General features: G+C 34.8%; 1 protein-coding gene across 2 annotated transcripts in view; it reads right to left on the bottom strand.

Annotated features, from left to right (window-relative positions):
- Positions 1–627: 627 nt before the first annotated feature.
- Positions 628–26,728, bottom strand: part of PROS1 (protein S) — a 60,479-nt gene continuing 34,378 nt past the window's right edge. Inside the window, exons 7-15 of one of the 2 annotated variants that reach the window (XM_082625602.1) lie at positions 24,418–24,543; positions 21,665–21,786; positions 19,958–20,073; positions 16,949–17,138; positions 11,533–11,700; positions 10,056–10,224; positions 6,366–6,517; positions 4,134–4,359; positions 628–1,033 (exon numbers count right to left, since the gene is read on the bottom strand). In XM_082625602.1, the coding sequence (XP_082481728.1) occupies positions 873–1,033; positions 4,134–4,359; positions 6,366–6,517; positions 10,056–10,224; positions 11,533–11,700; positions 16,949–17,138; positions 19,958–20,073; positions 21,665–21,786; positions 24,418–24,543 (1,430 nt within the window). In that variant the 3' untranslated portion in view covers positions 628–872. The remainder of the gene's footprint in view (positions 1,034–4,133; positions 4,360–6,365; positions 6,518–10,055; positions 10,225–11,532; positions 11,701–16,948; positions 17,139–19,957; positions 20,074–21,664; positions 21,787–24,417; positions 24,544–26,728) is intronic. The other variant, XM_082625601.1, reaches the window with a different exon arrangement.

Raw genomic sequence — 26,728 nt, 5'->3', positions numbered from 1 at the left:
GTGCTCAAGTCTAGGTTCACTTGTTCACAGGGGGCCGCACGCGGAGGCCTCACACCTGCCCTTCAGACCAGAGTTCCTCCTAAGAAACAACCGTGCCAGCACCTTAGTTTAGGGGCCCATGTGCAGAAGCGCCAGGCAGGACCCTCAGTTCAAGATGGCGGCGGCAGGCCATGTGCAGAGATGCTGCGCCAGGCACTGCGATCTGGAGCGTCAGCAGCACAGCTGCGCCAGCCGGGGGAGAACCCCACCCCCTCCTGCTGAGATCCTTGTAAAGCAGCCCCGCCCACGGCCTGTCAGGAGAGCGTGTGCTGCGTGTGCTCTAGAGCGGGAGCTCCACCTCTCCATTCTCTCATTAGAGAACAAAGCTTTCCTTTGCTTCTGAACACAACTCAGTGTCCTTCTATTGGTTCAAGCTACACCAGGCAGAAGGTCCTTTATTGGGGACCGACTTGGCAGGGACTGGTAACAGTGGTATTTAGTCACGTGTACTTTTGTTTGGATTCCAACAAAGGCTTAACTTCCTTGCCTTCCCCCCCACCACACACAAAAGATATTTAAACACTAGTTCATGATGATAAAATTAAATTTTACAAACATAAAAATGAAATGTCATTTGTAGCAAAAAAATGAAAATTAAAAATTTTTATAGGTTTCATTATTTAATTTCTAGACAGAACAGAAGAATATTTTTAATGCGATTTGTATCACAAGAGAATCTTGTTTTCTTGAAAAAGAACCTTTTTAAAATTCCAGGTTAAAGTACCACGAAATAATCAAGGTCTGCACATCACAGATAAAACCCTTCAGCTATTATTGAAACATAAGTATAATTACACACTGGAAAAAGATATTATCAGCAGAGAAAAGATGCCTTAAGTATTCTTTGTCTTTTTCCAAACTGATGGACACGAGTGAGCTCTAATATCATTATGTTTAGAAATGGCTTCATCCAGATCCAACTGTACACCATTAATGTTCACTTCCATACAGCCATTATAAAAGGCATTCACTGGTGTGGCACTGAATGGAACATCTGTAAAAACAGAATATTAAAATATTAGCCCAGGATTAGCATCTTACTTGCTTATAGTTAGAGGAATTATTCAGACTGCCCATTTCCAACCAAAATCTAATCCTAAAGGAAAAGTTAATAATGTAATTCTGTTCAATAAATTCATATTAAGTGACTCCTGTGTATATAGGGTATTGTGCTTGGCACTGAATTCAGCATAGCATGAGTTCCTCTGATTTCGTTAACAGTTCCAGCCAAACCTTAGGTAAAGAAACATACTTTAAAAAGAGTAGAAAATAGCGTATTCTTCCTTGTGATGTTCTATTTTATTATTTCCTCTTTAAATCTGAGCAATAGTTTAAGCATTATTAATTCATTTTTTCAACTCAAAATTATAGTTACTTGGAAATCTTTTTTAAATGCCACAATAAATATATCTCTTTTATTTTTGCTGGAATTCTATATTTTCCAAAGAAATAGTGTCTTGCTGAGCATACAATAGCAGGTCGTGATAGGGAATTCACTTTTATGCAATGTTTGGTGTTCTGAAAAATAACAGTTTTAATAATACTTCAGTAAATAGGGCCTCTAGGCCTTTCTGCACTTTCACTCTCCTTATCAAACTTAATACTTAGGTGACACCCTTGGATTCCTAAGAACTGTGGTTCATCTTCAAAACATCCATCTCTCTACTTGCTTCCTCTTTTTTTGGCATCTCATCTCCATAAATTTTAATCCCAATGGATATTCTTCAGCCCTTATTCTTCCTCCTCAGTGTCTTATGCAAAAATATATATATATACTTCAAATGCCCCACTTCTAACTTGCCAATGTAGTGAATAAGTCCATACTTTTCTATGGGCTCATAGCATCTTTTAAGAAAACCTTTCAAGTCTGGCTGACTATCATAGGTTATACCACTATTATAAATATCCTCAGAATCATCTATTTCCCCTGATTTTTAATTCATAACATGCAATTTAACATGCCTATTTTGCATATCAATTAATTTACCTATCCCATAGTTCACACTCTCAACGTCTCAATTTCCAGTTCTCCTCAATTTTTCCTCACTCTTTTTCTAAACACATCTTGCCTAAAGTCAGTTCTCAGTGCTGTTGCCAAAGTCCTGGAACCACTGAAATTCTGATATTTTCACTGCTTTTGCACCCTTTCATTGTTTGTTTGATTTCCTAAAATTGCATTCAACTAATGTGTGAATAAGGTAGTAGGTGGATTTCAATGCAGAATTCATTCATTTGAACTGTAATTTTACTTCCTAATAATTAATCACGTTAATGTAACTATGTATCTATATCTATCCATGGATCTATTTATCTATAGGTCTATTTATAACTTTTGCAGCCTATTTACTTCTTTTTTCTTTTTGTATATCTTGGCCGCGCCGCATGGCTGGCAGGATTTCAGTTCTCCGACCAGGGACTGAACCCGGGCCATGGCAACGAAAGCACCGAATCCTAACCACTAGACCGCCAAGGAATTTTCCTACAGCCTGTTTACTTCTATTCCCCCAAAACCCAGATAAAATTTCCATATATGGGAAATGAACACACTGAGCAGTTAAAGTAACTTAATGAAGGTTACTAGAAGTCTAGACATCAAACTCAGAATTCTCCCCATGAGAATAACATGCAAATGGTATTTGAAAATGCTTCTAAAAAACTTTCTGTCTCAATTTTTTTGTCATTTAAAGAAAAGTGTTGATGGCAATTTTATGTTTTCCAATATTAACTATTTTTCCTCCAGTTTCCCCCATCTTGGTAAATGGAATCTTCACCCATGCAACTGCTCATGCCAAATACCTAAGAGCTTCTTTCAATCATTAATTTCTATTAACTTTGTTTCTCACATACATCTCCAATCTATTCACTGTATATTATCTCCACTGCCCTCACCCTAGTCCAGCAGCTTCCCCAGCTTCCTCATCTGCAAAATGGAGATAACAATAGTACCTACCTCACAGGACTACTTTAAATATCAAATGGGTTGATATAATTGAAGCACTCTGAACAATGCCCAGACTGTTTATTATGCACTAAATATGCACGATGGCAGTATCGTTGTCACTACTGTGATTATTTCTGCTTCTCCATCTGAACTACTTCAGTAGCCCCCAACTCATCTCATCCACTTTTGTCTCCCACCTGTCCATCTCCATCCATTATGCAGGGGAATTTTTTTAAACTTCATTATTGATATACCGCCTCCTTGTCTAAAACTTTTTAATGATTCTCAAGGCTCTAATAATAAGATGCACGACACTGAACCAGGTCTACAAACCTCCCACCCACCCACCCATTTCACAGCCTCCTCTTGCAGTACCATCCCCCTTGCCCAATGTGCTCTCACCATACTGATCTTCTATATATTCCTCAAGCATGTCAACCCCTTTCCACTTTGCCATGGACACTTTTACCTGCATACTAGCTCCAGTCTCCACCCTCATCACCTGGTTAACTTCATTTAATCCTTCAAATATCAGATTTGTATCTTATTGCCTTCTTCAGAGAGCTTGTTCCTGGCCCCCATAACCAGATCAAGCCTCATTTTCAGGCTCTAATAGCAACCCCTCCTTTTTTTTCATAGAAGTTATGAATTTTTTTTTATATTTTCCTAATCACTTGTTTAATATCTACCTCTGCCTCTAGATTGTAAAGGCCTTAAGAGGAGAGATCATATCCATTTGTTTATTGCTGTGTCCCTACTGCCTGAGACATAGGTTCTTAATAATATTGGGTGACTGATGGTTGAATTGAAGAATAAATATTAAACTCAGAAGATAACTGTGAGGATAAAGCGAAATAATAAATCATCTCTGGGTAGGACAGTCAAATGCAGCAAAGCTTGGTTAGTTTCAGTTTACCATTAAATAAATTAAATGTACCAATAAAATATTCATGCAAACCCCCAGAAAAAGAATAATGGATACTGGAATTTTCTCTTCCCTTCTGATGCCCCTTTACTCTAATTACATATGCTGTATATATATATAGATATAGATAGATAGATAGATGCTGTTTTACTACAATTACATATTTAAAATACTATCAATTTCATTTAAAATATACTTTTTAAAACTGAAGAAAAAGTAAGAAGATACCTGGAAGGCCACCCAAGTAAGTGGCCACTGTTTCTTTCATTGCTTTGTCCAAGATGGCAAATTGTCTTTGAAAGTCTTCAGAGTGGAAGCTGTCTTTTCTATTTTGAGTCAACAGCTCCAAATTGTTTCTGTTGACTCTAATTTCCAGAAGGGATTGTTGATTAGAACACAGACTTAGGGCCTCTATCCGAGCTATTACCATATTTTCAACAGATACCAGGATATCCTGAAGAACAGAGCAAAGACGCAATATAAACATGTACTAACATTAATGCTGCTTAAGAGAGATTTTAGTTTGTGAAATTCAAAAACAGAATTTCAATGAGGTGGGGAAAAGTATGATAGAGCTTTGAAATTTATTTAAATGAAAAAACTACTATTATCGTAATCATAATTTTAAAATACACATTAGTTTTAAAAACTCCAGGTTTAGCTAAGATATACACGTATAGCAGGTTCCGAAAATTCAATAAACTAACAGCATTGTCTCACCAACAATGGGAACCAAAGTAGTGTCTTAAGCAATACATTTCTGTTTATGAGCCTTCCTAATTTCAAAACCTACGTATGGAAAAGGAAGGAGTTGAATCATTCTTTGTTGGGGAAAAGACTTGGAAATTTTGAAGTGCTTTAGTAAGCACATGCCAGCAAGACTGAAAGGTTTATTTGTGCCACACAAGAAATCCTGTAGACTTGGGACAAATTTTATGAAGTCTCTGAGAAGGAAAAACCAGGATTGCCAGCAGTAAGTTACAGAGTATTTACCAGAAGGTTCTCTCTCTCTATATATATTTTTTCTGAACTTTTCAAACTGCTGATACACTAAATTACTCAACTTTTTGAGAGTCATCTATGCATCTAGCTTCCTGGAGTGTAGAGGAAATATAAAAAGAGAGAAAAAATAAAATCAAAACGAGGGAAACGGTTGTTATGATGCCTCTCAGATGGTAGGAAGATAGTCTGAAGTGTTTACTTAGGAATCCAAGATACCAATGCTAAGTGAAGCCTATACTTCCCAAATACAGCTTAGCTGAGGAAATCTGTTACTGTGTTATACACATGCATATCCTGAACTCAGGAAAAGTCAGCTGAGAAAATGTTCCAGAATGATCAATATTATGTGGAATAATGTTATGAAACGTTGTTCACAGATCATAAGAAGGCAATCTGACACATCAAAAAAAAAAAGGGGGTTGTGACCATGAAGACAAACACAGAAAAGATAAAATAAATATCAAAGACATGGCACTTGTTAACCTCCTCTACCATGTGAATAGAGTGTTGAAGGCAGGATTTCCATTTTGCTTAAAGAACAAAACAAACAAGCAAAAAAAAAAGCTGAAACCCAAATGTAGCAAGCTCCTGTGGTCACTGGAGACAAAAGCTCAGCAGGATCTTTTTAGGTTGCTTACAGTTAACCATCAGAAGCTCCCCCCATCCATCCTTTAAGTGGCAAATAGCATCCCTTTTTATCACTACAGGCATTATTCAATTATATGTCTCTTTCTAAAAGCCACAGAGAGCATCCAAGCCAACCGCTGGCACAAACAAAAGCTGCTTGCTGTAACTTGGAATCCCCCCACTGTGGATGACACAAAGACAGAACTATTAGCCTCTAATAGAAGTTGAATAATACAGATCTGATAACTCTCATGTTTTCTTCTATCCAAGAGTTTTTCCTGTGCTTTCTCCTAATTTCAAAGCAGAGTTGCCAGCAGGAAGCCAAATAGACTGGTTTTAGTTTTCTGTAGTCTTTCCTAATTTACTTATGGGAGAAAAGATTAAGAGTGCCGGAAAACACAAAACATTATAATTAGGCACTGAACATTTCAGAGTGGATTGCAGTCAGACTCACTTCTATTTTGTTAATACATACAAATTCCCATGATACTTCAAAGATTCTGAATAAGGGCAGATCTCTGGGTACTCAGAGAAGACTCCAAGCAACCTTTGTGTGAGTCTGCCTAATCTGAGCTATAGACTGCAATAGGCTTTTCCATTGCCCCCCTCCCACCCCTTTACTTCTTGGTTCAAACCTTGGAAATAAGCCAGCAAAAAAGTAACAATAATGAATATCTATTGAATCTTTAATGATGTGCTAAGAGGTTGTGCCAAATAGCTTATATAAGTTATTTAATTTTCAAAATAGCACTTTGAGGTAAATACTGCAATTTTACCCATTTTATGGATTAAAAAAATTACAAACCAAGGATCATAAAGGTTTAAAGTTACCTGAAGTTCTTCAGTGGTGGAGTCCACCAAGGACAAGGCAAAGGGCACTGTGTTACTGGAAACCAAGGCCAACATAACACCGGTGCCCGACGATGGGCGAATGTTCAAGGACACATTTATTTGCCAAGCCTCAGGATTGGATACATTCTCTGCTTAAACAATGAAACAGAAGCAGGATCAATGTCCTCCTAAGGTGCACCAGAAGGAATTAAGTATAATCTTATCAATACTCAAAGCTATCTTTGTGTGATACTAAAGATTTTAGTCCTCTTTTTCAATGATCTATATAACCAAGGCAAAACAAAGCAAAAGAAAAACAGTTTTTAATGCAGGCAAGAAACACAGATGGAGCCTCATCCTTTTGTTCTTCCTACAATTCTGGATTGTGGTGTTCAGGATTACTACGAATTTTCCATTTGCTCTTTAATAGCTCTTCCTTCTGTCTTATATATTCTCCAGTGGTCAAATCTCAGAGTGGTTGTAGTTTAAAGTACACATTAGAAGAAAGTTCAACACATTTACTGTACTATTTCTGAGGGAAAATTTGGGTATAGCTGCCATCCCCCGCCCCACTCCTCTTCCATATAGGGGTCAGATTAGAGCAGTGGGACAGCAAAGTATGATTTCTGTACATAGGGGTGTGGGATGGTTTAATGGTAGAGAAATACTCTGAAGTCAATAGTTAACTTTGAAATTCTAATAGGAACTCTTGTGTGATTCTCTTATCATAATACTTAACATTCTTTCTCTTAATTACTAGGTCAATTGTCTACCCAACTAGAGTGTAAGCTCTACATGTCTCAACCATCACTGTCTTCCTCAACAGTCACTTAACAAATATTTGTTGAATTAATATGATTTCAAAATAGTTTGATTTCTGAAAATATTACTTTACAATCTGAATGCAGTCTTCGTCATTCAACATAAAGTAATGTATAACAATAGCCCAAATACTACTTGGAGGCTTTAAAAAGGTGGATGTGAATGGAGGAAATAATTTTCCTTTGACAAGATGTTCTTCCATTTAGCCACATCTAATACTATAAGATTTTTCACTATAATCCTTTAATTCCCATGCAAGAGAAAAAAATGCATATAATCATTTTGAAGTAAGTAAATTTACTCTAAGATATTAACAAACTCAAACTAAAATGAACATGCAAATGTACAGAAATTATAATGTAACATGAAATATTAATTATAAAGTAGGTCACTTTCATATTATCTGTGAAATAACTAATTACTTATGAAAGTAATTTCTTTCAGGTGCAATAAAACTCTTATTTTCATTTTCTTTTCAGAGATTTTTTTGTCCTTTGAACAAATTGTGGGCCTAGTTTTTGCCTATGTCCAGTCATCAACTCAATTTAAACTTAAAAAAAAAAAAACCTTCATATACAGAACAGAGCTAAAGTTAAAGACATTGTATTAATTTATGTTAGGAAACAGAAAGCACTAGTGTAAGATGCTTTCTTAAAACTGTGGTAATACTTTTTAAGGCTGAAAATAAAAAATTTAAAATACGTTTTTTTCTTAAAGCAGAGATATCAAATCAACACTAAATTTATAATACAAACTGTTAGTAGCTCAAATAATGAACTCCTAAAACACAAAAAGACAGAGACACTAATAAAATAATTAAGATACACAAATACCTAATAAACATATGGTGAGATATTCAACTTCAGTAGAAACTGGGATAATAATTAGAACTACAAGATTTAATTTTTCTACTCTCAAATTAGAAACAAATCCCAAGCATAAACTTTCTTCTGTTGGTAAAAGTATAAATTGATAAATCATCTTTGGAAGAGAATCTGATTGAACAGTAGGAATTATACCTTTGCATAACCTTTGATGGAGAGAATCTGAGATTCTCTCCTACAGAATTAATCACATGAGGGTACAAGGATAAATATCCAAGGATATCCCAGAAGTATTGTAAGTATTTGTAAAGGTAAAAACCTGGGGTCGGTTTGGCAAGAGTCCCTGTTCCTATTAGACTACAGAAAACTGCAGAGAGTACTGTTCCCATTCTTAAAACAACAAAAGACCAATTATCTATATAAGTACAACTTTTCTTGAACTATCACCAAGAGCTGAGGTTGCAGAACAACTGACTAGAAACCTAAAGGAAGACAGGTGCTTCGAGGGAGAAACAGGAGGAGAGTACTCTCTTAGCCAAGGCAGACAACAAACACTATACAAGTTGGTAAAAAGAATGTAGGTAAAAATTTTAACAAAATGCTAAAGTCCAAGTAGGGGCTGGTGTGAGAATATAGGAGCCAGGGAAACTGCAAACACATGGGAAATTCATACCCATTCAAAGGATCTTACTGGGTGCTCAAGAGAAAAACTGGGAGAAGAGAAAGAGATTAGAGAAAGTTTCCTTCCTAGTACAAGCCCAAGGGGAGAGGAACAGCAACCTGCAGGAAAGGCACAAAGTCTCACCCAGATCATTCTTTGTCTGCTCTAAGCAAGACTTAAAGCATTAGGGGAAAGGCAGCAAACCTTGTTGCTATGAGGTCACATCAAAATCCCATTGCACCTACAGATTAGGGAATGAAAATAGCAAAAACAACAACAACAAAAAATCATTTACTCTGGGGAAGGAGCAGGAATACACCTTGAATCCTGACCATTAGATATCTCCCTTACTGGTGGGCAGGAGCGGGGCAGTGGAAAGTTCACACCCCTGAGACACAGGAATGTTAACACCTGTCTAAGACTGAATCTGCACCAGAACATTAGAGAATGCTCCTCTGAGCCCCAGACCCTTCTAAATTGCTAGCAAATGTCAAGTAACAACTAAGAGCACTTCTGGGAGTGAAACAAGACCAGGGAGAGACACTTTCTTGAGGCAAATGAAAGGAATATCTAAAGCTGAGGGTAGATCAGTTATTAAGAAAAATCCTCCGGCCACTACCCTAAGCACAAGGTATATTAAAGGAACTTGAAGGGTAGTCATGGAAACAAGAAAACCGAAGCAGCTCAATTCTTGACTAGATTGATTCAAGTCCCCTCATTAAGTGTCTAGCAAAAGGAGAGCTGTGCTCATCTCCAAATATAAATATTATTTATCTCAGTCTCTACTGTTTTATCTGACACCCACCTTTAAACAAAAATTATTAAATGCAGAAGGAAGCATGGAAAAATGACCCATAGTCAAGAGAAAAAGCAATCAATATGACCAGATTTAGATATGACACAGATATTGGAACTGTCAGACAAGGAATTTAATTATGATTAATAAGTTGAAGGCTTGGGTGGAAAAGATGGACAACATGCATGAACAGATGGGAAATTTTAACAAAGAGGTGGACATTTTAGGAAAGGATTAAACGGAAATGCTAGAAATAAAGATGAATACTTTTGATGCATTAATCAGTAGACTCAGTACAACTGAGAAACTGGTGAACCTTAAAACAGGTCAATTTAACTTACCCAAAATTAATCAGATTATGTGCCAATGACCTTTAAGTAACAACATAAGCATATTCAACTACATTTTTTCTGCCAATATACTTGGAAAAATTCTATTAAAAATATATAACAGTATGAATAAGCCTAACACTATATCTGGCACATAGTAAGTACTCAACAATGTTTACTGAAGGAATTATTGCTGTTTGTTAATGAATAAATTTAAACAGTAATGAGAAAAGAAAGATAAAATGGGAAATCACTTACTATAATCTATGCTAAATTGAGCAACTCCAGAACCAGGATAGTAGGAACCCTTCTCCACAGTGACAAGACAATGTTTATTTTGTTTTTCTTGAATGATTTCCTTTACTCCTGAAGCTCCTTGATTCATCAAATTCCAGCCTCGAATACATCCATCTAGACGAGGGTTAATCTAACAATTTAAAATATAGATCAATGAAAGCATTTTAAACTTAAAAAAGACAGACTCATAAGTGAAGTGGCTTAATTGATTATAGATATAGGTTTTCATTTAGAGGCAAAATTCTTTCTTTGATGACATTTTAAAATATTTAAAATATTTTGAATTTTATCTAAATTTTGTTCAAGGTGTCCTTCAGATGGACAGTCTTTTTCAGTAAAAGTGAGCTTACGCCATCAGAGACCTCCACTGGGATCCTAATGATTTTTAACACCTCAAGCCCCACCTGCCTCTTCTGCGTCATCCAGCACTAACTCTTCTGTTCTCGAGTTCCATATATGCTTCTAGCTGTGCCCCTGAGTTCTAAGCTGCTTTCTGTTTTTCTTTAATTGCATTTACAACTAGGTTTGTCTTGCCATCAGACACTAAGCCTCTTCAGGAACAAAAGTGTTTGCATTCTTCAGTCTCACCAAAGCAACCAGCCACATTCAAGACATGCAGCCATTTCACAAATAGTTGATTCTTTTTGAGTAATTTATTTTACTTTAAAAATGTCTTGATTTATCAATTTCAAAGGACAGGTATATTCACTCTGACATGAGTTAACTAATTCAGGTTTTATAGCATATCACAGAAATCTTTTAAAAGCTAAGGTAACTGAAATTTGGATACAAAATGGTCAATATTTAAGTTAAATCAGCAAGTGTAAAATTGGCAGAGACACGACTTCAAATGAAAAAATTTAAACTCTTCAAGGTCATTGATTAGTCTCCTTCATGAAACCTTTTCTAAGGTAGTTAGTCAAATACCACATACAGAAAATCATCTGTTATATCTAACTTCAATTTATGACAGGCTGCAGTTATATTCCCACAGAAGATTTTTCTTTTTAAAACATTCCACCTTATGTGCTATCCTTATCTCCCAAATTTTGGTCCTAAAACAGACCTAAGAAAGTTATTTGACAGGCTTCTACAAAATCATGTAATTTTGGACTCAAATATATGTATTTATATGTTTAATGGCTGAGTATGGACTATTATGATGTTAACGTTGAACTGATACTTGGAGAATTTTTGAAAATCTACTTCTCCATGAGTAATGCTGGGAATTTAAATGGGCTCAAAAACACTACATTCATTTTCTTATTTCCTTAATATAATTTCAAGGGTTGATAATGTTATTTTTCCATGTTCAATTCAAGTTTTCACAGTTGGTGTGTTCAACAAAATATATTTGACTCTCAGAAAAACACATTTTCAAATCTATTACAGATGAAGGAATTCATCCATGTTGAATGATATAAGCTTGGATCGTTACCGGTCTAATGAGTGCATTCTCCACTTTCCGAGGTATTCCTGCAAAGTATACTTTGGTTTCTAGAAACCCATTGGTAGGCTTAAAAAGGCTTTCAGGTTTATTTATATTCATTACAGCTTCTTTAGCTATTTTTACACTAATACTCTGTTCTAGTTCTTCCACGGAGACCTATAATTAAAAAGACAAAAATTATCAAACAACCAAACATTACTGCATTTCATTTGAAACACCATGATTGAAAAATCCTGTTATTATTCCAGTATATAATTTTCCAAAGTAATCATTTTACTGTACTTGTTAATTTGTTCCAATACATTTGAAATGTCACATTAGTATAAAGGTGATAAAAATGTGTTTTAGTGTGGTAATTCTTGATCGAAAATTAAATCAACACCATATTTTAAAGTTTAAAAATCAATATTTTTCCATTACATTTAAACACCCATGTATAATATATATCTTTCAACACCAGTGTGCCATAAAATTAACAGTTTAAAAAAAGTGAGTCACTCTACAAAATCTTAGAAAACTTTTAAGTGCCCTTATTTTGCATTTGTCTGAGAGTATAAATATGAAATCAATAAGGTAAATCAATTTTTAATATAAATTAAGAGAAGTTAGTACATTCAGTATTCTGCTCATTATGCACAAATTATATTTTATTTCAAAATTCAAAGATAGTTGAGGTCATAAGAAAGCACAATACATTAAATTAAATTGGGTTTTTCCAATTTTGAAAGTAGTTTGGATTGCTAAAAAAGGTTGGAAGTAGTGGTAACCAACAATAAAAAAAAAAAAAAAAAAGTCTTCCCTGGACTTCCCTGGTAGCCCAGTGGTAAAGAATCCCCCTTCTAATGCAGGGAAAGAGGGTTTGATCTCTGGTCGGGGAACTAAGATCACCACATACCGCAGGGCAACTAAGCCCATATGCCACAACTATTGAGCTTGCGAGCCTCAACAAGAGCCCACGTGCCGCAAACTACAGAGTCCACAGGCTCTGGAGCCCGCGAGCCACAACTAGAAAGAGAAAACCCGCACGCTGCAACTAGAGAGAAGCCTGAGCTCCGCAATGAAGAGACGGCGCGCCTTAACAAAAAGATCCCACATGCCTCAACATAGATCCCGTGTGTCGCAGATAAGACCTGATGCAGACAAAAAAATAAGGAAAATAAATAAATATTTTTTAAAAAAATCTTCCCATAAAGGCAATTTGAAGAACCACTGCTGCAATCTCCTTATGTAAAACTGTAGGACTCAAAATGCAAACTCTTCGTTTACTTATCAATCAGGGAAGCCAAACAATAGGCATATTAAAGCACAACTACAGGAAGGAAAAAACTATGCTCTAAAGTAAAGTAAATAAATTTGGTAACATTTACAGATTTAAAGTTGGTCAAGGCTCTGTCCTTAATATAACCAGTCACCATCATTTTATTCTAATGATTATTCCCTCCTTGAAAGATGTTCTTAACTTAGCCTCCAGGACCTCCGTCTGGCTTGCTTCTCCTCACACCCCTTCTCAGCCTTCTTTGCTGGATCCTCTTCTTCTTCTCAACCTCTATAATAAGCCCCAGAGTTCATCCCTTTAGTCACGCAAATATTTTTAAAAGGGGCTTTCCTGCCCCACTCTAGGGCAAATTTGGGGGTGGTGGGCACTTTTAGTTTTCACAGTTAAGAAGTATGCTGACATTGCAAGATGCTAGACACACCCTGCAATATGCAGGATAGTCATGCAAAATAAATAATAAAATATCCAATATCCTACAAATTTTCTGAACATTCCTAGTAGATATTCATGTAGGGTATACTCATGCTTATAATTACCTGTGTTTGTGTGTAATATAAACACAAAATATCTGTTGCACCATTTCAGCATTCACTGAATTTTTCAAGAATGTAATAATCTTGTAAACAAAGAACAGACTGATGTTTGTTTTGTTTGGATTTTTATCAAGATTTTCTCACCATTTTGGAAAATTACTATTACTAATGGCAACGCCATTTATGCACTTATGGTCTTTGAGTTGCCAATACAACACCCCCCAGCATGTCTTCAGTTGTAGCTTTCATGTTATTCTATGTATAGGAGTAAGCTTTGACAAATATTATAGTTGAACTTGAGCATTTACATATGGAAGTATATATTACTTTTTAAAATTTATTTTCTTTTTTATATAATAATTAGAGCATTATATTGGATGTGATAGATTTTAAAACCATAGATTGACAATAACCAATCTCAGGGCCTTTAAAGCCCTCTTTACGCTGAATACCAAAAAGTTTTTATCTACCTTAAATTGAAGGCTGGACCTTCAATTATATACAGAATCTGACCACTTCTCACCACTCCCACTATCAACACTCCAGTCAAAGCTGCCATCTTCTCTCCATTGTGTTACTGCCATAGTCTCCTAACCCCACATCCTATTCTGTCCATACTCTCTACTGTCTAGTTTCCACAAAGCCATTAGGTCCTAACCAGGATTATCTTTTAACATGCAAATTAGATTATGTCACTTCTCAAAATCATCTAAGTTAGCCTAAGACTCTGTACTTGCTGTTCACATGACAGAATTATCTTCCCCCCAAAAGTTCTCCGGTCTTGTGCCCTCAAGTCTCTTTCTAATGTAATCTCATCAGAGATGGCTTTCCTGATTCCATATGCACACTCACCATCATCATTCTCTATTGCCTGGCCTCGCTTTTCTTTTTTCTCATAGCATTAATCACTATCTGACATGTCTATTTGTTGATGCATTTGTGGTTTTCATCTCACCACCACAATGCAAGCTCCATTAGAGCAGGGACTTTGTTTTATTCACTGTTGTATCCCCACCACCTAGAAGAAGGAATAGCACATAAAGTGCTCAATAAATATTTTGTTGAATAAATGAAGTTATTATACAAATTATATATTTCCCACCAATATTAGGATTATACCCAACTATGAAATATAATAATCACTTACAAAGTAACAATACTTATTCCTACAGGTTGTAGCCATTCTAATGACTTAATCATTACACATTCAACTTTTTTAATCTGAATTACAAAACAATTCTGTTATATGCTTTAATTCTAATTTCTTATTTTTAAAGTATTTTATTTAAAATTTAAAAATAATTTAATATTAGTGAAACAATTGCTATAAAGTGAACAGTCCAGTTTACAGATTAATTTAACTTAACCACTTTGTCATTAATTAAAATTAAAATACTTATTTAAAGTATTTATTTATTTGAAATAATTTCTGTGCTGCATAAATTTGTTTGAAACAGTATATAATTCTTTAATAAATCATCAGGATTAAAAGTTAGTAAAACTACCATGCTCCCATACAATCTCTTAAATATAAAAGATATGGAGTGAAAAAAGAAATGTTATTTATTGCGGGGGGAGGTAAAATGCATAAATTGTTACAATATTGAATTACAATTTAAAGAAAAACAGCCAGCACCGAGTTTATTACCAGAGTCAAGTTTTTTTCTGACTTGCTTATTGTTCTTAAACTTTATTTTTAATATAAACTTGTATTCAGTTTATAGACGGAGATTTTAATTTAAGTGTTTTAGTTAAAACATGGGCATAAGGCTTCCCTGGTGGCGCAGTGGTTGAGAGTCCGCCTGCCGATGCAGGGGACACGGGTTCGTGCCCCGGTCTGGGAAGATCCCACATGCTGCGGAGCGGCTGGGCCCGTGAGCCATGGCCGCTGAGCCTGCGCGTCCGGAGCCTCTGCTCCGCAACGGGAGAGGCCACAGCAGTGAGAGGCCCGCATACCGCAAAAAAAAAAAAAAAAAGAAAGAAAAAAAAAAAACCATGGGCATATCATTAAATAATAGTTTCTTTTTAACAAGAATCATAAACATAGGAGACAAATAAAATGAAACTGAACAGCTACCTTCCATCCATCCCGAATCCTGTCTTTAATAATATCACTCATGAACAGTTCTTTAATAAACACTACTTGCGACTCATGATAACTTCACAGATAAATATTTACCTTCTTCTTTATACATATTATATCCTACCTAGAAATTTATCTAAATTCACCTTCAAACAGCTGATATTTTCAATTTGTATAAACTCATTAGAAAAAATTCTGTTCACTGTCTTTTGCTGCAAAACTGATTTTAGCAGTTTTAGATAGGTGATTTAGGCATTAAAATGTATTCTTCAGCGCATTGGAGGTATAGCTGTATGCATCAAATATTCTAGATACAGATGTAGTGGGAAAGATGTAGTAACAAAGATACACTAATAAGCATCAGAAGTCAGAGAATTTTAGTGACTTCTCTGACAGTTGCTTTTGATCTTGTGAAGACACTATTCTTTTAGAGTTAGGAGCCCAAAATCCATGGCTGCCAAATGACAGCCAGCCCCCTTTGTGGTGAACCACATCTGCACCCAGCTGTTCTTTATTACCACCTTCCTGTAACATATTTCACATTATATTGTATTAGTTCATAATGCAGCATCAGCTACTAAACTGTGAGGTACTAACCTCAAGAGCAAGGACAAACTCTTGCTATAGTTTTAGTGCCTTGAACTCAGGGATGTAGCACTTTAAACGTGCTCACTAAAAGCTTATTGAGTATATGACTGCAAGAGTGGATAAATATAGAATGAAATAATTTAGTGATGACTTTACATGGCTGCTCAACATGGACCTCTTGTCAGTTCCCACAGGCTTAGAAAGTGTCTGTTTGGGGCACAACATTCTTCTCTCAGCTGTTCTCTGCTGAAAGTAGCATTGATTTAATTGCGGAAAGGAATTCTCCCCTCTGTGGACTAACAGTAATCCCTCCTCCAAGTAATTCCTTCTCCAAGAAAAGTTCCATTTTAATACAGTAAATTAAAGTGCTGTTCTTGATTATTAAAATAAAGACTCACTTTTAGGGATTATCTAAAAATGCTAGTTTTTAAGCACTATAATTGGTACCAGCTAATGTATCCTGTTTGTACAAACTGATTATACCTACATGATAATATTTAAACTTAAATTAAATTTTTTATTTTGTTACTATGTGTATTTCTCTTTTACATTAAAAATATTGATGGCTATTCAGTGTAGTTGTCCTTGATCAGTGGCCTTTGAATAACCCCTGACCTATAGGAGCGATATCACTGTACACCCAGTGACAGCCACTAAAAAAGGTAAAAAGTTAAGGACAGAGTAGCTGTCTTTAACAAAGCAAATAACTGAAAACAACTTCAGTTATGGGAAATCTGCAATATATTGAGAGATAATAACTTCTCAGGTTGTTTCAGGGATTTACAGCATGTAGAATATACTTCACATAACATCAGATAAACCCAAAATTATTTTGCTTTGGTATCACTATTAAAAAAATGATCAATGATTTTATACAAATTGCATCAAAGTGGAGAGATTCTTTATGAATTCAGCAAAACGTACCATATTCCATAAACCATCATTAATAACTTTGCCTCCAGTTGTGATTTTGGCTGTATATTCATTCTTAAACTGAATTTCAATCTTTCCCTCACGAAGTGCAATCAGGAACCAAGCTGACTGATCAGAAGATTCTGCATACAGGATAACACCTTCTGAATCATATGTCCGGAAATCAAATTCAGCTGAAAATCTAAACAATGGACAAAGAGAGAGCCTAATAGTAAGAAATATTGAAGACTATGTTATTCTTTTTTTTCTTGTACTGGCAAACAGCAATACGTTGAAAGAGCCAACTCTCTTTCCCTGGAAAAAATAAAAGAGAAAGGCAGGATTAAGCTGTTCTTGTATTATCTCTGGCTCTATGTGTGTTTAAAATCAAGTTATTATACTTTCTTGCTTATTCGTGGAATCTTTTTTCCCAATGAAAAGATGCTTTGATAATTTTTCATCTTTTGGCATTTGTTTTGAAGGCACTCTTTAAAATGCTGGAATACTCATGTACAAATATTAGGCATATTGTCTTTCTCCTGGAGCCTTTTATACACTATATAATCTGACATTAAGATTCCTTTTTTTTTTTTGCTATATCCATACGTGATTAGTAAAAGATGTTACAATTCCATGATTGAAGTTTATCCATCAAAAAGCATATTTTCCTATGATTTCATATATGTCAGGAAGGAATCACTCACAGAGATATACAAGATAGCATCTGGATGATTGCAAGCATAATTAAGACTTCATGTGTGGTAAAGGAAGGTAAAGTCAAAAACTTTTAAATGTATCTGTTCATTTAATTTCAAAAGCTCTCCCAAACCCTAATTGCATAAATCACTATACTAGAGTACATGGAAGGAGAGCTTAAAAGATATAGACATGTGTTTGGGGCTATCAGAGCTCTGATAACACCTGTTGCTGTTAAGACTCTGCACATATATGTATGTAGCTGCTACAGGGGAGGAAAAAATCTTAAGGATGCTAGACTAAAAAATAATATATATCAATTCAGTGCCCTTAGGATACTTTAATGAGAATTAGCATTAAAGTTTCCAAGGAACCAGCAAAGCGAAATGACTGAAAAAAGATAAACAGGGAATAGGAAAAATAGTTGTATAACTATTAGTCATCTGAGTTAAGTTAAAATAAAGGTAATTTAAGTTAAAAATCAAGCATTCAGATAATTACTAAATAAGGCAAGAAAGAATCCCACACTCTTTCTTATTCCACATATAATAGTATAGTGATAGAGGCACCATTTGCATGGGGCACAAATCTACCTCAAATGGAACAAAGAAAAAGTGATAGAATAAACTTTTTAGTCTTTAGAATTCCAAGAAAATATTATAAAGAGGTAAATGTGGAATAAAGTATGTTGGGTAGATAACAATGTAGTAGGAATTTACTGAACTCAGATTATATTAAAAAGAACCATTTTGCTTCGAGTAGGGACTTCTGTTCTCTTTCATATTCATCACATTTTGCTGATGTGAAGCATATATTATCTTGCCAAAACCCAAATCTATGTACGCTCAGGATCTTATAGAAGTTCATCCTATTATGGAGATAATTTCCTTCTCTTTGTAAAATCATGCTAAACCAGTAATTCAAAGAGTCGTGTTCTGCACATTTTCTGTCTGGAATACATCAGCGTACTGATTCATTATATTGGGCAACAATTCATTCTTTTTCAGAAGTATTGTAGAGTGAAAAAAAGTAAATCTGCTAACTTTGGGGTAGGGCAAGTATTTGATCATGGGAAACAGAGCTGAAGGAATTTGCAAAAAAAGAAAAAATAAATTAAAAAGTGTTAGCTGTTCTTTGTGTTCGTTACACAGGTGGCAGCTTATAAAAATTCATCAAGCTTACATGTAAGATACATGTATATTTCTATGTTTATATATATATATACATTTATAATACTTCAATAAAAAGTTTAAACTAAACAAATAATAAACAAATAAATACTGAAAGAAATAATTGATCCAATTTGATCCAGTGTTACAGCCCAAGCATTTGTGAATTGTGAAAAATGAATACCTCTGAAAGTGCCTGAAGGTATGTAATAATGAACTCTTCTCTCTCATTCTCATTACCCTCATAGCAAGGAAAGGTTGTCTACAATCTATATCACTAGAAGATAGTATTTGCTCTGAGATGTTAAAGGGGAAAACCACAACTTGGGGGAAACGAGAGTGTCAAAAGAGCACAATTAAATCAGTGAATAAATTTCAATGTTCCTTAATGATAAAATTTCTATGGATTGAGTTGGATTATTTAATGAATAATCACTCATATATCTAATGAATTAAATTCTAAATATTCATGCTTATCTAATTAAGATATTTTAAAACTTGGACTCTATAATCAGTCTCAAATGTTTCCTTTCCATTATTCCAACAAAATTCTGAAATTCTTTTCCTAGTTCCAACAATGTATGGTTCTGAGAAAATTTGATAATTAAAGTAGAGTCATGACTCAAAAATAGAAGCAAATACTCCCTCCCGAAAGTCAACCTAACTACAGGAAGGGCAGATAAAGTACCCAGATAGTCAACTAAAATCATGTGATGCATTCCTTTAAAATACTACTTAAGCAATCTTATATAGTTTCCTTAATAATTATGAATATAACTATATTCTAAAAGCAGTATTTTTAATATTTCTCATTACTTAATTTTTAACATGTATAAAGAATGAAAATTTCACAAATACATTAAATCTACTTTCCCAGCTTCTTAGTAAATATGTATTCACTAGGAAAGGAAGAACTATGGGTTAAGATAAAATGGTCATTGGAGAAAATCAGCCTAGAACGACCCCAAATGATTCAAGCATGAAAATTACGTGTAAAGATAAAAATGAACTTTAGGGTACCTCATATCATCTGACTGATAATACACCTAACTTATCTGATAATAAAATTTCATACATTTTAAACCTTTCAGTCACTTCTTTTCTTATGTCCTGACTTGCTTATCTCTAGAAATTATCATTGACATTGGTACCTCACCTGGTGATTTCCGGCAAACGAAATTTTAAATACAAAACAACCCCTACAAACTGCTCTGCCAAGTAAAGCAATTCATAATTTTTGTCAAGGTTCAAAGGAAGACACACTGGAACAGCCTGGAGAAAAAGCAACAAAACAAACAAAAAGCGTAGGTTACTGCTTGGTGTTTGTGTCAGGGTATCATCCTTTCTCTATTTCCTAGTATTCTTGTCAAATGTATCCTCTGTGATACACTAAAATAAATTAAGAACACCCATGGTAATAATAAAGCAGTATCTTTTACTTCCTTGTATAGTCCATCAGTATAATCTCCAAGAATACACATGTTTTAAAGTCTCATTAAGCCAAAATTTTTCTGAGCAAAAATTTGCTATCTAGATAGTAAAGGGAATGCTGGAAAACCTGAATGGGTTAAATATAAAGTAATATATCACTGTAATCTCCAAGGAATTCACACAAAAAAAGTGATTTAGAGTCATCTGATGTAACATCAAGGTTTTTTCCTTCTAAGAGCAAAAACAAACATTAAAATGGAAAGTTTTTTAAGGGAGAAGTTCTTGGGCATACATACAGGGATATTCTGGGGGGAACTGTGTAAACAGCACTGTATTAAATCTAGGTCCAGAAATAATCTCTCATTTCCTCTTAGAACTTCCATAAATCTATTCCAAGGTAGATGGTAATGTGTAACTACAACAAACACTGAAATAATAGAAAACCAAATTACAAAATAGACATGAACACAATACAGTCCAATGAAGTACTACCAAAGTTATTACGTATGCCAACTAGCTTACCTTACCTTTCTTTACCAAGTAGGTGTCATAACATGAAATGTTACATTTTTTGGACATACACAGCTTTCTCTGGGTAGCAGATATAGAGGTATGTGTAAATTCATGATTAAATCATTATTTAGTTTAGAGCTTTTTTTACTGTCTGCTTCATAAGCATTTGAAATTTCACTTTAACTTTTAAAAATTAAAAGAGATTCAAGAATTTGACTAAAGATCACTAACATGTGATCCTTATTTAGGAAAAAAAAAAGAGCTTCAAATGTTGACCTATTTATTGCAATGGAAGAAGAACTAGAACCTACCCCCAACATTCAATTTCTGGATCAATTATGAATTGAATTTTAGTAACTAAAAGCAATTTTGAGAGATACAAATTAACGAAATTGACCTCTCTGAATTTCGATATACTTAAACCCCAACTAAATCCTACTCTTACAAAGTTGTTCCCACCTGAGATTTTATGAGCACTCCTGCAAGTACTAACATGCCTGCGGCATGATCAAACTTGTCAGTGTGCGATAAAGAAAAGCAGACACTGGAAAATGTTTTCTCTAAAGTTCTATGAAAGACTTTTTTCTCACAAAGAGGAGTATAAACCTCAGCTTTTCTTAGTGTCTTAAATAAACATACACTTTGCATTTTATAAATGTACAGGCTATACAGATGAGCACTCTCTGAACTGTGGCCCTGCAGGTTTTCTTTTTTTTAATCCAGTCACTAATTATCCACAATGTTTACCACTTACACGACCAAAATTAGTAAAATAGATTGTGACTCATAGCCTGCTTTGAACTATAGCAATTATGATAGACATCTGTATTCTCTCGATTTATCTCAACTATGTGGAGAAAAGTACCTGGTTCTTTCATTTTAAAAAAGAGATGGGAAGGTTAGCCTTGCAAAATGTTACCTCACAACTCTTCTGATCTTGAGCAAGTTTGAATCCTTTCTTCCCATCACAGTAACAAGAGTAACCTCCAGGATGATTGACACAAAGTTGAGCACAGATGTTCTCAGAGCATTCGTCCACATCTGGGGTAAAAGAGAACATAAATTTTAGTATCTCCTAAATGTTCAATCCCACAGAAGAAGGACTATGTTGATTTTAGTATGAGATAATCAATGATAATAAATCCTTAGTGAAAGAAAATCCTTTGACATCAAATCACATTTACACACTTGCCATGGAAATTTAAGTGAGTTACAAGTGTAATTTCTATTTATTTATATACCTGACCAACAAATTTAATGAATAACTTTCAGTAATTAATAATTAATGGAGATATAACAATTATATTAATTTTATGATTTTGAAGAAAAAAAGACTGAGAGTCTCCACGTAACTGTCACATCTGATCATATGAATTCCATTGACACTACTTCTTAACTCTTTGCTTTGAAGAAAAGGAAGGGAAGGGAAGGGGAGAGGAGGGGAGGAAGAGGGAGGGGAGGATAGGAAGATAGGGAAGGGAAGGGAAGAAAAGATCTCTTTTAATTGAAGGTTAATATAATTGGAGATTAAATGAACATATCAAGAAAATTTCACTTTCCATAATGCAATGATTACTGGTGACAATAAATGTAAGGACATATATTTATTTCTTATGTAAAAACACAAAAAACAAAAAAACAAAAAACCTCACTGTGCTATTACCTCCCATACTGTGAAATCTTCTATATGGTCCCTGTTCCTACTCCATATTTTAAGAAAATCATTCTTGAAAAGCTGCAATAAGATACTTCAACTAAAGTACACTTCAGAGCTACCTATGATCCTTGACCTTTTTGATGAATACACCCTGTGATCTTTGAAAATTCCCAAACTCAAATACTATTATAGCATATAAGTTCTCCCTTAAAATGCCTTAAAATAGACCCCCCAAGTTAGTTAACCCTCAGTACCATAAAAATTGAATAGTATAACTAGAGTAATAAAGTATTATATATTTATATAAATATATTTATATTTTCACATTAATATATTTTTTTTAAAATCTGTCATTCATTGAATATAACTACAATATTGATGATGAAGTTGGCTAATAATAAATCTGCAAATGCTTAGGGCTTACTACAGTAATTTCCACCTGGAGGGTTGGGAGAGTAGAAATGGTGGGTTGGGAGGATATTTTTCAGTGAGTGCATAAGGATATAACACATCAAAATCTCAAAAGGAGTACAAATAGTTGAAAAAAAAAACGATTCTAAGATTATTATCAATTTAGGCAAACTCATAGAGACAGAAGTAGTTGGAGGTTATCAGGGGCTGGGAAAGGGAGGAGGGGGAATTTATTGCTTAACAGTTACAGAGTTCTGTTTGGAAAAGTTTTGGAACAGATATGGTAATGGCTGCATAACTGTGTGAATGTAATTAATGCCCCTGAATTGTACACTTAAAAATGGTTAAAGGGCACATCTTATATATATTTTGTCAAAATAGAAAAATTATTGATTTGATTAGTTTTAGTCATGGTATTAAATTCATTTTGAAATTTTAAAAAATTCAAAGGAGGATATGAGATAATTTATATATATCCACACTTTAAAAAAAAATCTCTCTAACACAGTGGTCCCCAACCTTTTTGGCACCAGGGACTGGTTTCGTGGAAGACAATTTTTCCACGGACGGTGGGGGGATGGTTCAGGAGGTAATGTGAGTGATGGGGGGCGACGGGGAGTGGCAGATGGAGCTTCACTTGCTCATCCGCCCCTCACCTCCTGCTCTGTGGCCTGTTCCTAACAGGTCGTGGACCGGTGTAGGCCCGGCCGTTGGGGACTCCTGCTCTAACACATCTAAGCTACCTGAGGCACACATGACAGCACCACTGGAGCCAAACGAAGTAATCATAAGCTCCAAGGGGTTCTCCCAAAACCACAGGCACTGACATTACTAATCAGTACTTCTCAAGGTTTTAGAGCTTGGTTATCATTTGGTTATGAAGAGATTTTCTTTTACATATATTTAAGTATAATAGAACTAGGTCATTTACTATTTTACAATAAAAGGCACACTGATATATGCACAGAAAATCACTGAAAAGCTTGGTATAAAACCGAAGGTTTCTAACCACCCTTGTTGTAACACCCACGTGATTTTTAAATTTGCCTTTCTTTTTGTGCATGTATTCTTCCTACGAGCTTGAAGTTCTTTTTATCTTTGAATATTATAAAATGTGTTTTTTCCCTGGTGGCGCAGTGGTTAAGAATCCGCCTGCCAGTGTACGGGATACGGGTTCGATCCCTGGTCTGGGCAGATCCCACAAGCCAGAGCAACTAAGCCCATCCACCACAAGTACTGAGCCTGCACCCTAGAGCCCGTGAGCCACAACTACTGAAGCCCGCACGCCTAGGGCCCGTGTTCCGCAACAAGAGAAGCCACCGCAGTGAGAAGCCCGCACACGGCAATGAAGAGTAGCCCCCGCTCGCTGCAACTAGAGAAAAGCCCGTGCACAGCAATGAAGACCCAACGCAGCCAAAAGTAAATAAATAAATAAATAATTTAAAAAATGTGTTATTTTGCTTCTATCATATACGGGAGGTCTCCAATTCATATACAGCGTAGAGGGCCAATCAGATTGCATACTACTAAAGAACCAATGCTTCTCATATCAAATCAGCGTGCAAACACCCTCTTCACCACCAATGACACCACCAGAACTTTACCTTCACAAGACTTTGATATGGGATTGTATCTGTAGCCTTCACTGCATTCACATTCAAAGTCTCCTGGGATGTTCTTGCACACAGCTGTGCCACAAATGCTTGGCTTCACAGAGCATTCATCCACATCTATAAATGAAACCAGTATATTAAAAAACATTTTTCCCATACCAGAAGATACTAGCAAAGACCCTTTGATTTGTGTTTCCTGGATCTAGTTTAATATATCTAATGAGACAACAAAGTGGCCTGGGAATAAAAAAATATTAAATCTATCATCATATATTAGTTCACTAAATATGAGTTCTTTATACAAATACATAGGGAATTTGATTGATGGTTGCTATTTCCTTTGTAGTCACGTAAAAGAAAAAAAAAGCGCTTTTTTTTCTTATCTACCAGGATACAGTATGAAAATAAATGGAAGAAGAGACTCATCATATTCTTAATATGTATTCTTAAATACATGTTTCTGAAATATGGTCTTAACAGCATATTTACTCTGCATTATCACAAATATAAAAAATAAAAATGAGATGGCTCATCAGTCTTACACCTTTCCTTTGGAAATGGACAATAGCTAAATCTGCATACTATTATTGTGGCTTAAAGTATTCAAGAGTGATTCAAATATAAAATGGGATTAGGTAAGGTGTTAAAGTATTTATAAAGTGCAGCTAATTCAGCATAAATTTTAGTGTTAAATTACTATTCCAGAAATTTCAGATGTGTTTATTATATTACATAGTAGAGTAGGAGATGAAGTATTGATTGCAACTAGTTACTGAATAAGCACCTGTGAGAAAAACAAAACAAGTGACAGAAATAGTTCAATAGAAGTGTAATTATTAGTGAACTCTTTTCATTTGTACTCTCTGAGGAAAGGTGAGCTCAGAATGAAAAATATATTTTCTACTCTAAAAAGTTGATATTGATAATTTAATTTTTCCACAGACTAATAGCCAAATTTTCAGACATTTCTCTATTTAAAATGACCTGCACAAAAATAAATGAATCAATCCCTTGTGGTAAGGGAATTTTTCTGTATGTTGATTGTATTGGTGACAATATCCTGGGTGTTATAAGGTACTATAGTTTTGTAAGATTTTACTATCAGGAGAAATTGGGGAAAGGGTACATGGGATCTCTTTTTATTATTTCTTACAACTGCATGTGAATCTACAATTACTTCAAAAATACTTACTTTTCTAAAAAGAGCTATAAAATCCATATTTTCAACAGAAAGTAAAAACATATGACTAAATTTATTTGGTTTGAGGCATATTACAAGGACTCATTTAAATCATATGAGTGTCGGTTATAGCACGTACATTTTATGACTCTACACTGACATCTAATGTCTGATGAAAAGCTTTATTCTTGCATTTTTGCACATTTACTGGCAGCTTAATCCCAGCCATATCCACATTTTAGCAAAGGCCCTATTGTAACAGTTGTATACATATTCTTCTTCTAGGTCTGTATTTTATTACTTAGGTATCATGGATAAAAGACTATGTAAATGAAGAATACAAGAACATACATTCTGATCATCAGAGACACTCATTTATAAGAGAACTTTTTGTTAAGGTGTATTAACTCAATGGATAAGGATTAAATTCCTATTAATTAAAAATATAAATCACGAATTCTTTAGCAGTATAGACTATTCAAGTATTTAGAAGTTTTAATGGGTATTATTTGCTTGTGGAATGTATATGGTATCCCTTCATTATAATGGTTTTCTATAACTGGTGTTTTAATGATATTGATATTCTAAATCTCTAACCTCAAACACCTTCAATTAGGCAAACAAGAAAGATATATAATCTGAAATTGGATAACTGCTCATAATAAACCGTTAGCTTATACAGTTCACCTTAGAGTCACTCATTTGCACTTTAAATGATATTATAGTAAACTATGCTAGACTAAACACTACAATGCAGTGAGGGACAGACCACTCCTTGAATATGAATTCAATTTAAGGATTTACCAAAGCAGATATGAATAGAGTTGAAAAAGAAAACTTGACATTTTAACTTACTAAATTTTTTTACTTCATCACAAAAAGAGAAGAAGTGGGGGGAGAAAGAAAAAGAGAGGGGGGAGAAGGAGGAAGACAGGGAGGGAAGGAAGAAGGAAGAAAAGGAAGGAAAGAAGGAAGAAAGGAAGGGAAGGAGGAAAGGAGAGAAGAAAGAATAACTTGCTCCCATTTTCTAAAGGCAAAATTTAACTCCAGGCTGGAGAATTTCATTTTTAGTCATCCACGTACCTAGCACTTATATTTGAAGATTTAGTAAAGGTAGTTAAA

Source organism: Mesoplodon mirus (genome assembly GCF_964341445.2).
Source record: "Mesoplodon mirus genome assembly, chromosome: 6".
NCBI lineage: Eukaryota > Metazoa > Chordata > Mammalia > Artiodactyla > Ziphiidae > Mesoplodon > Mesoplodon mirus.
The sequence above is the reverse complement of the archived record's forward strand: the minus strand, read 5'-3'. Positions and strand labels throughout refer to the sequence as shown.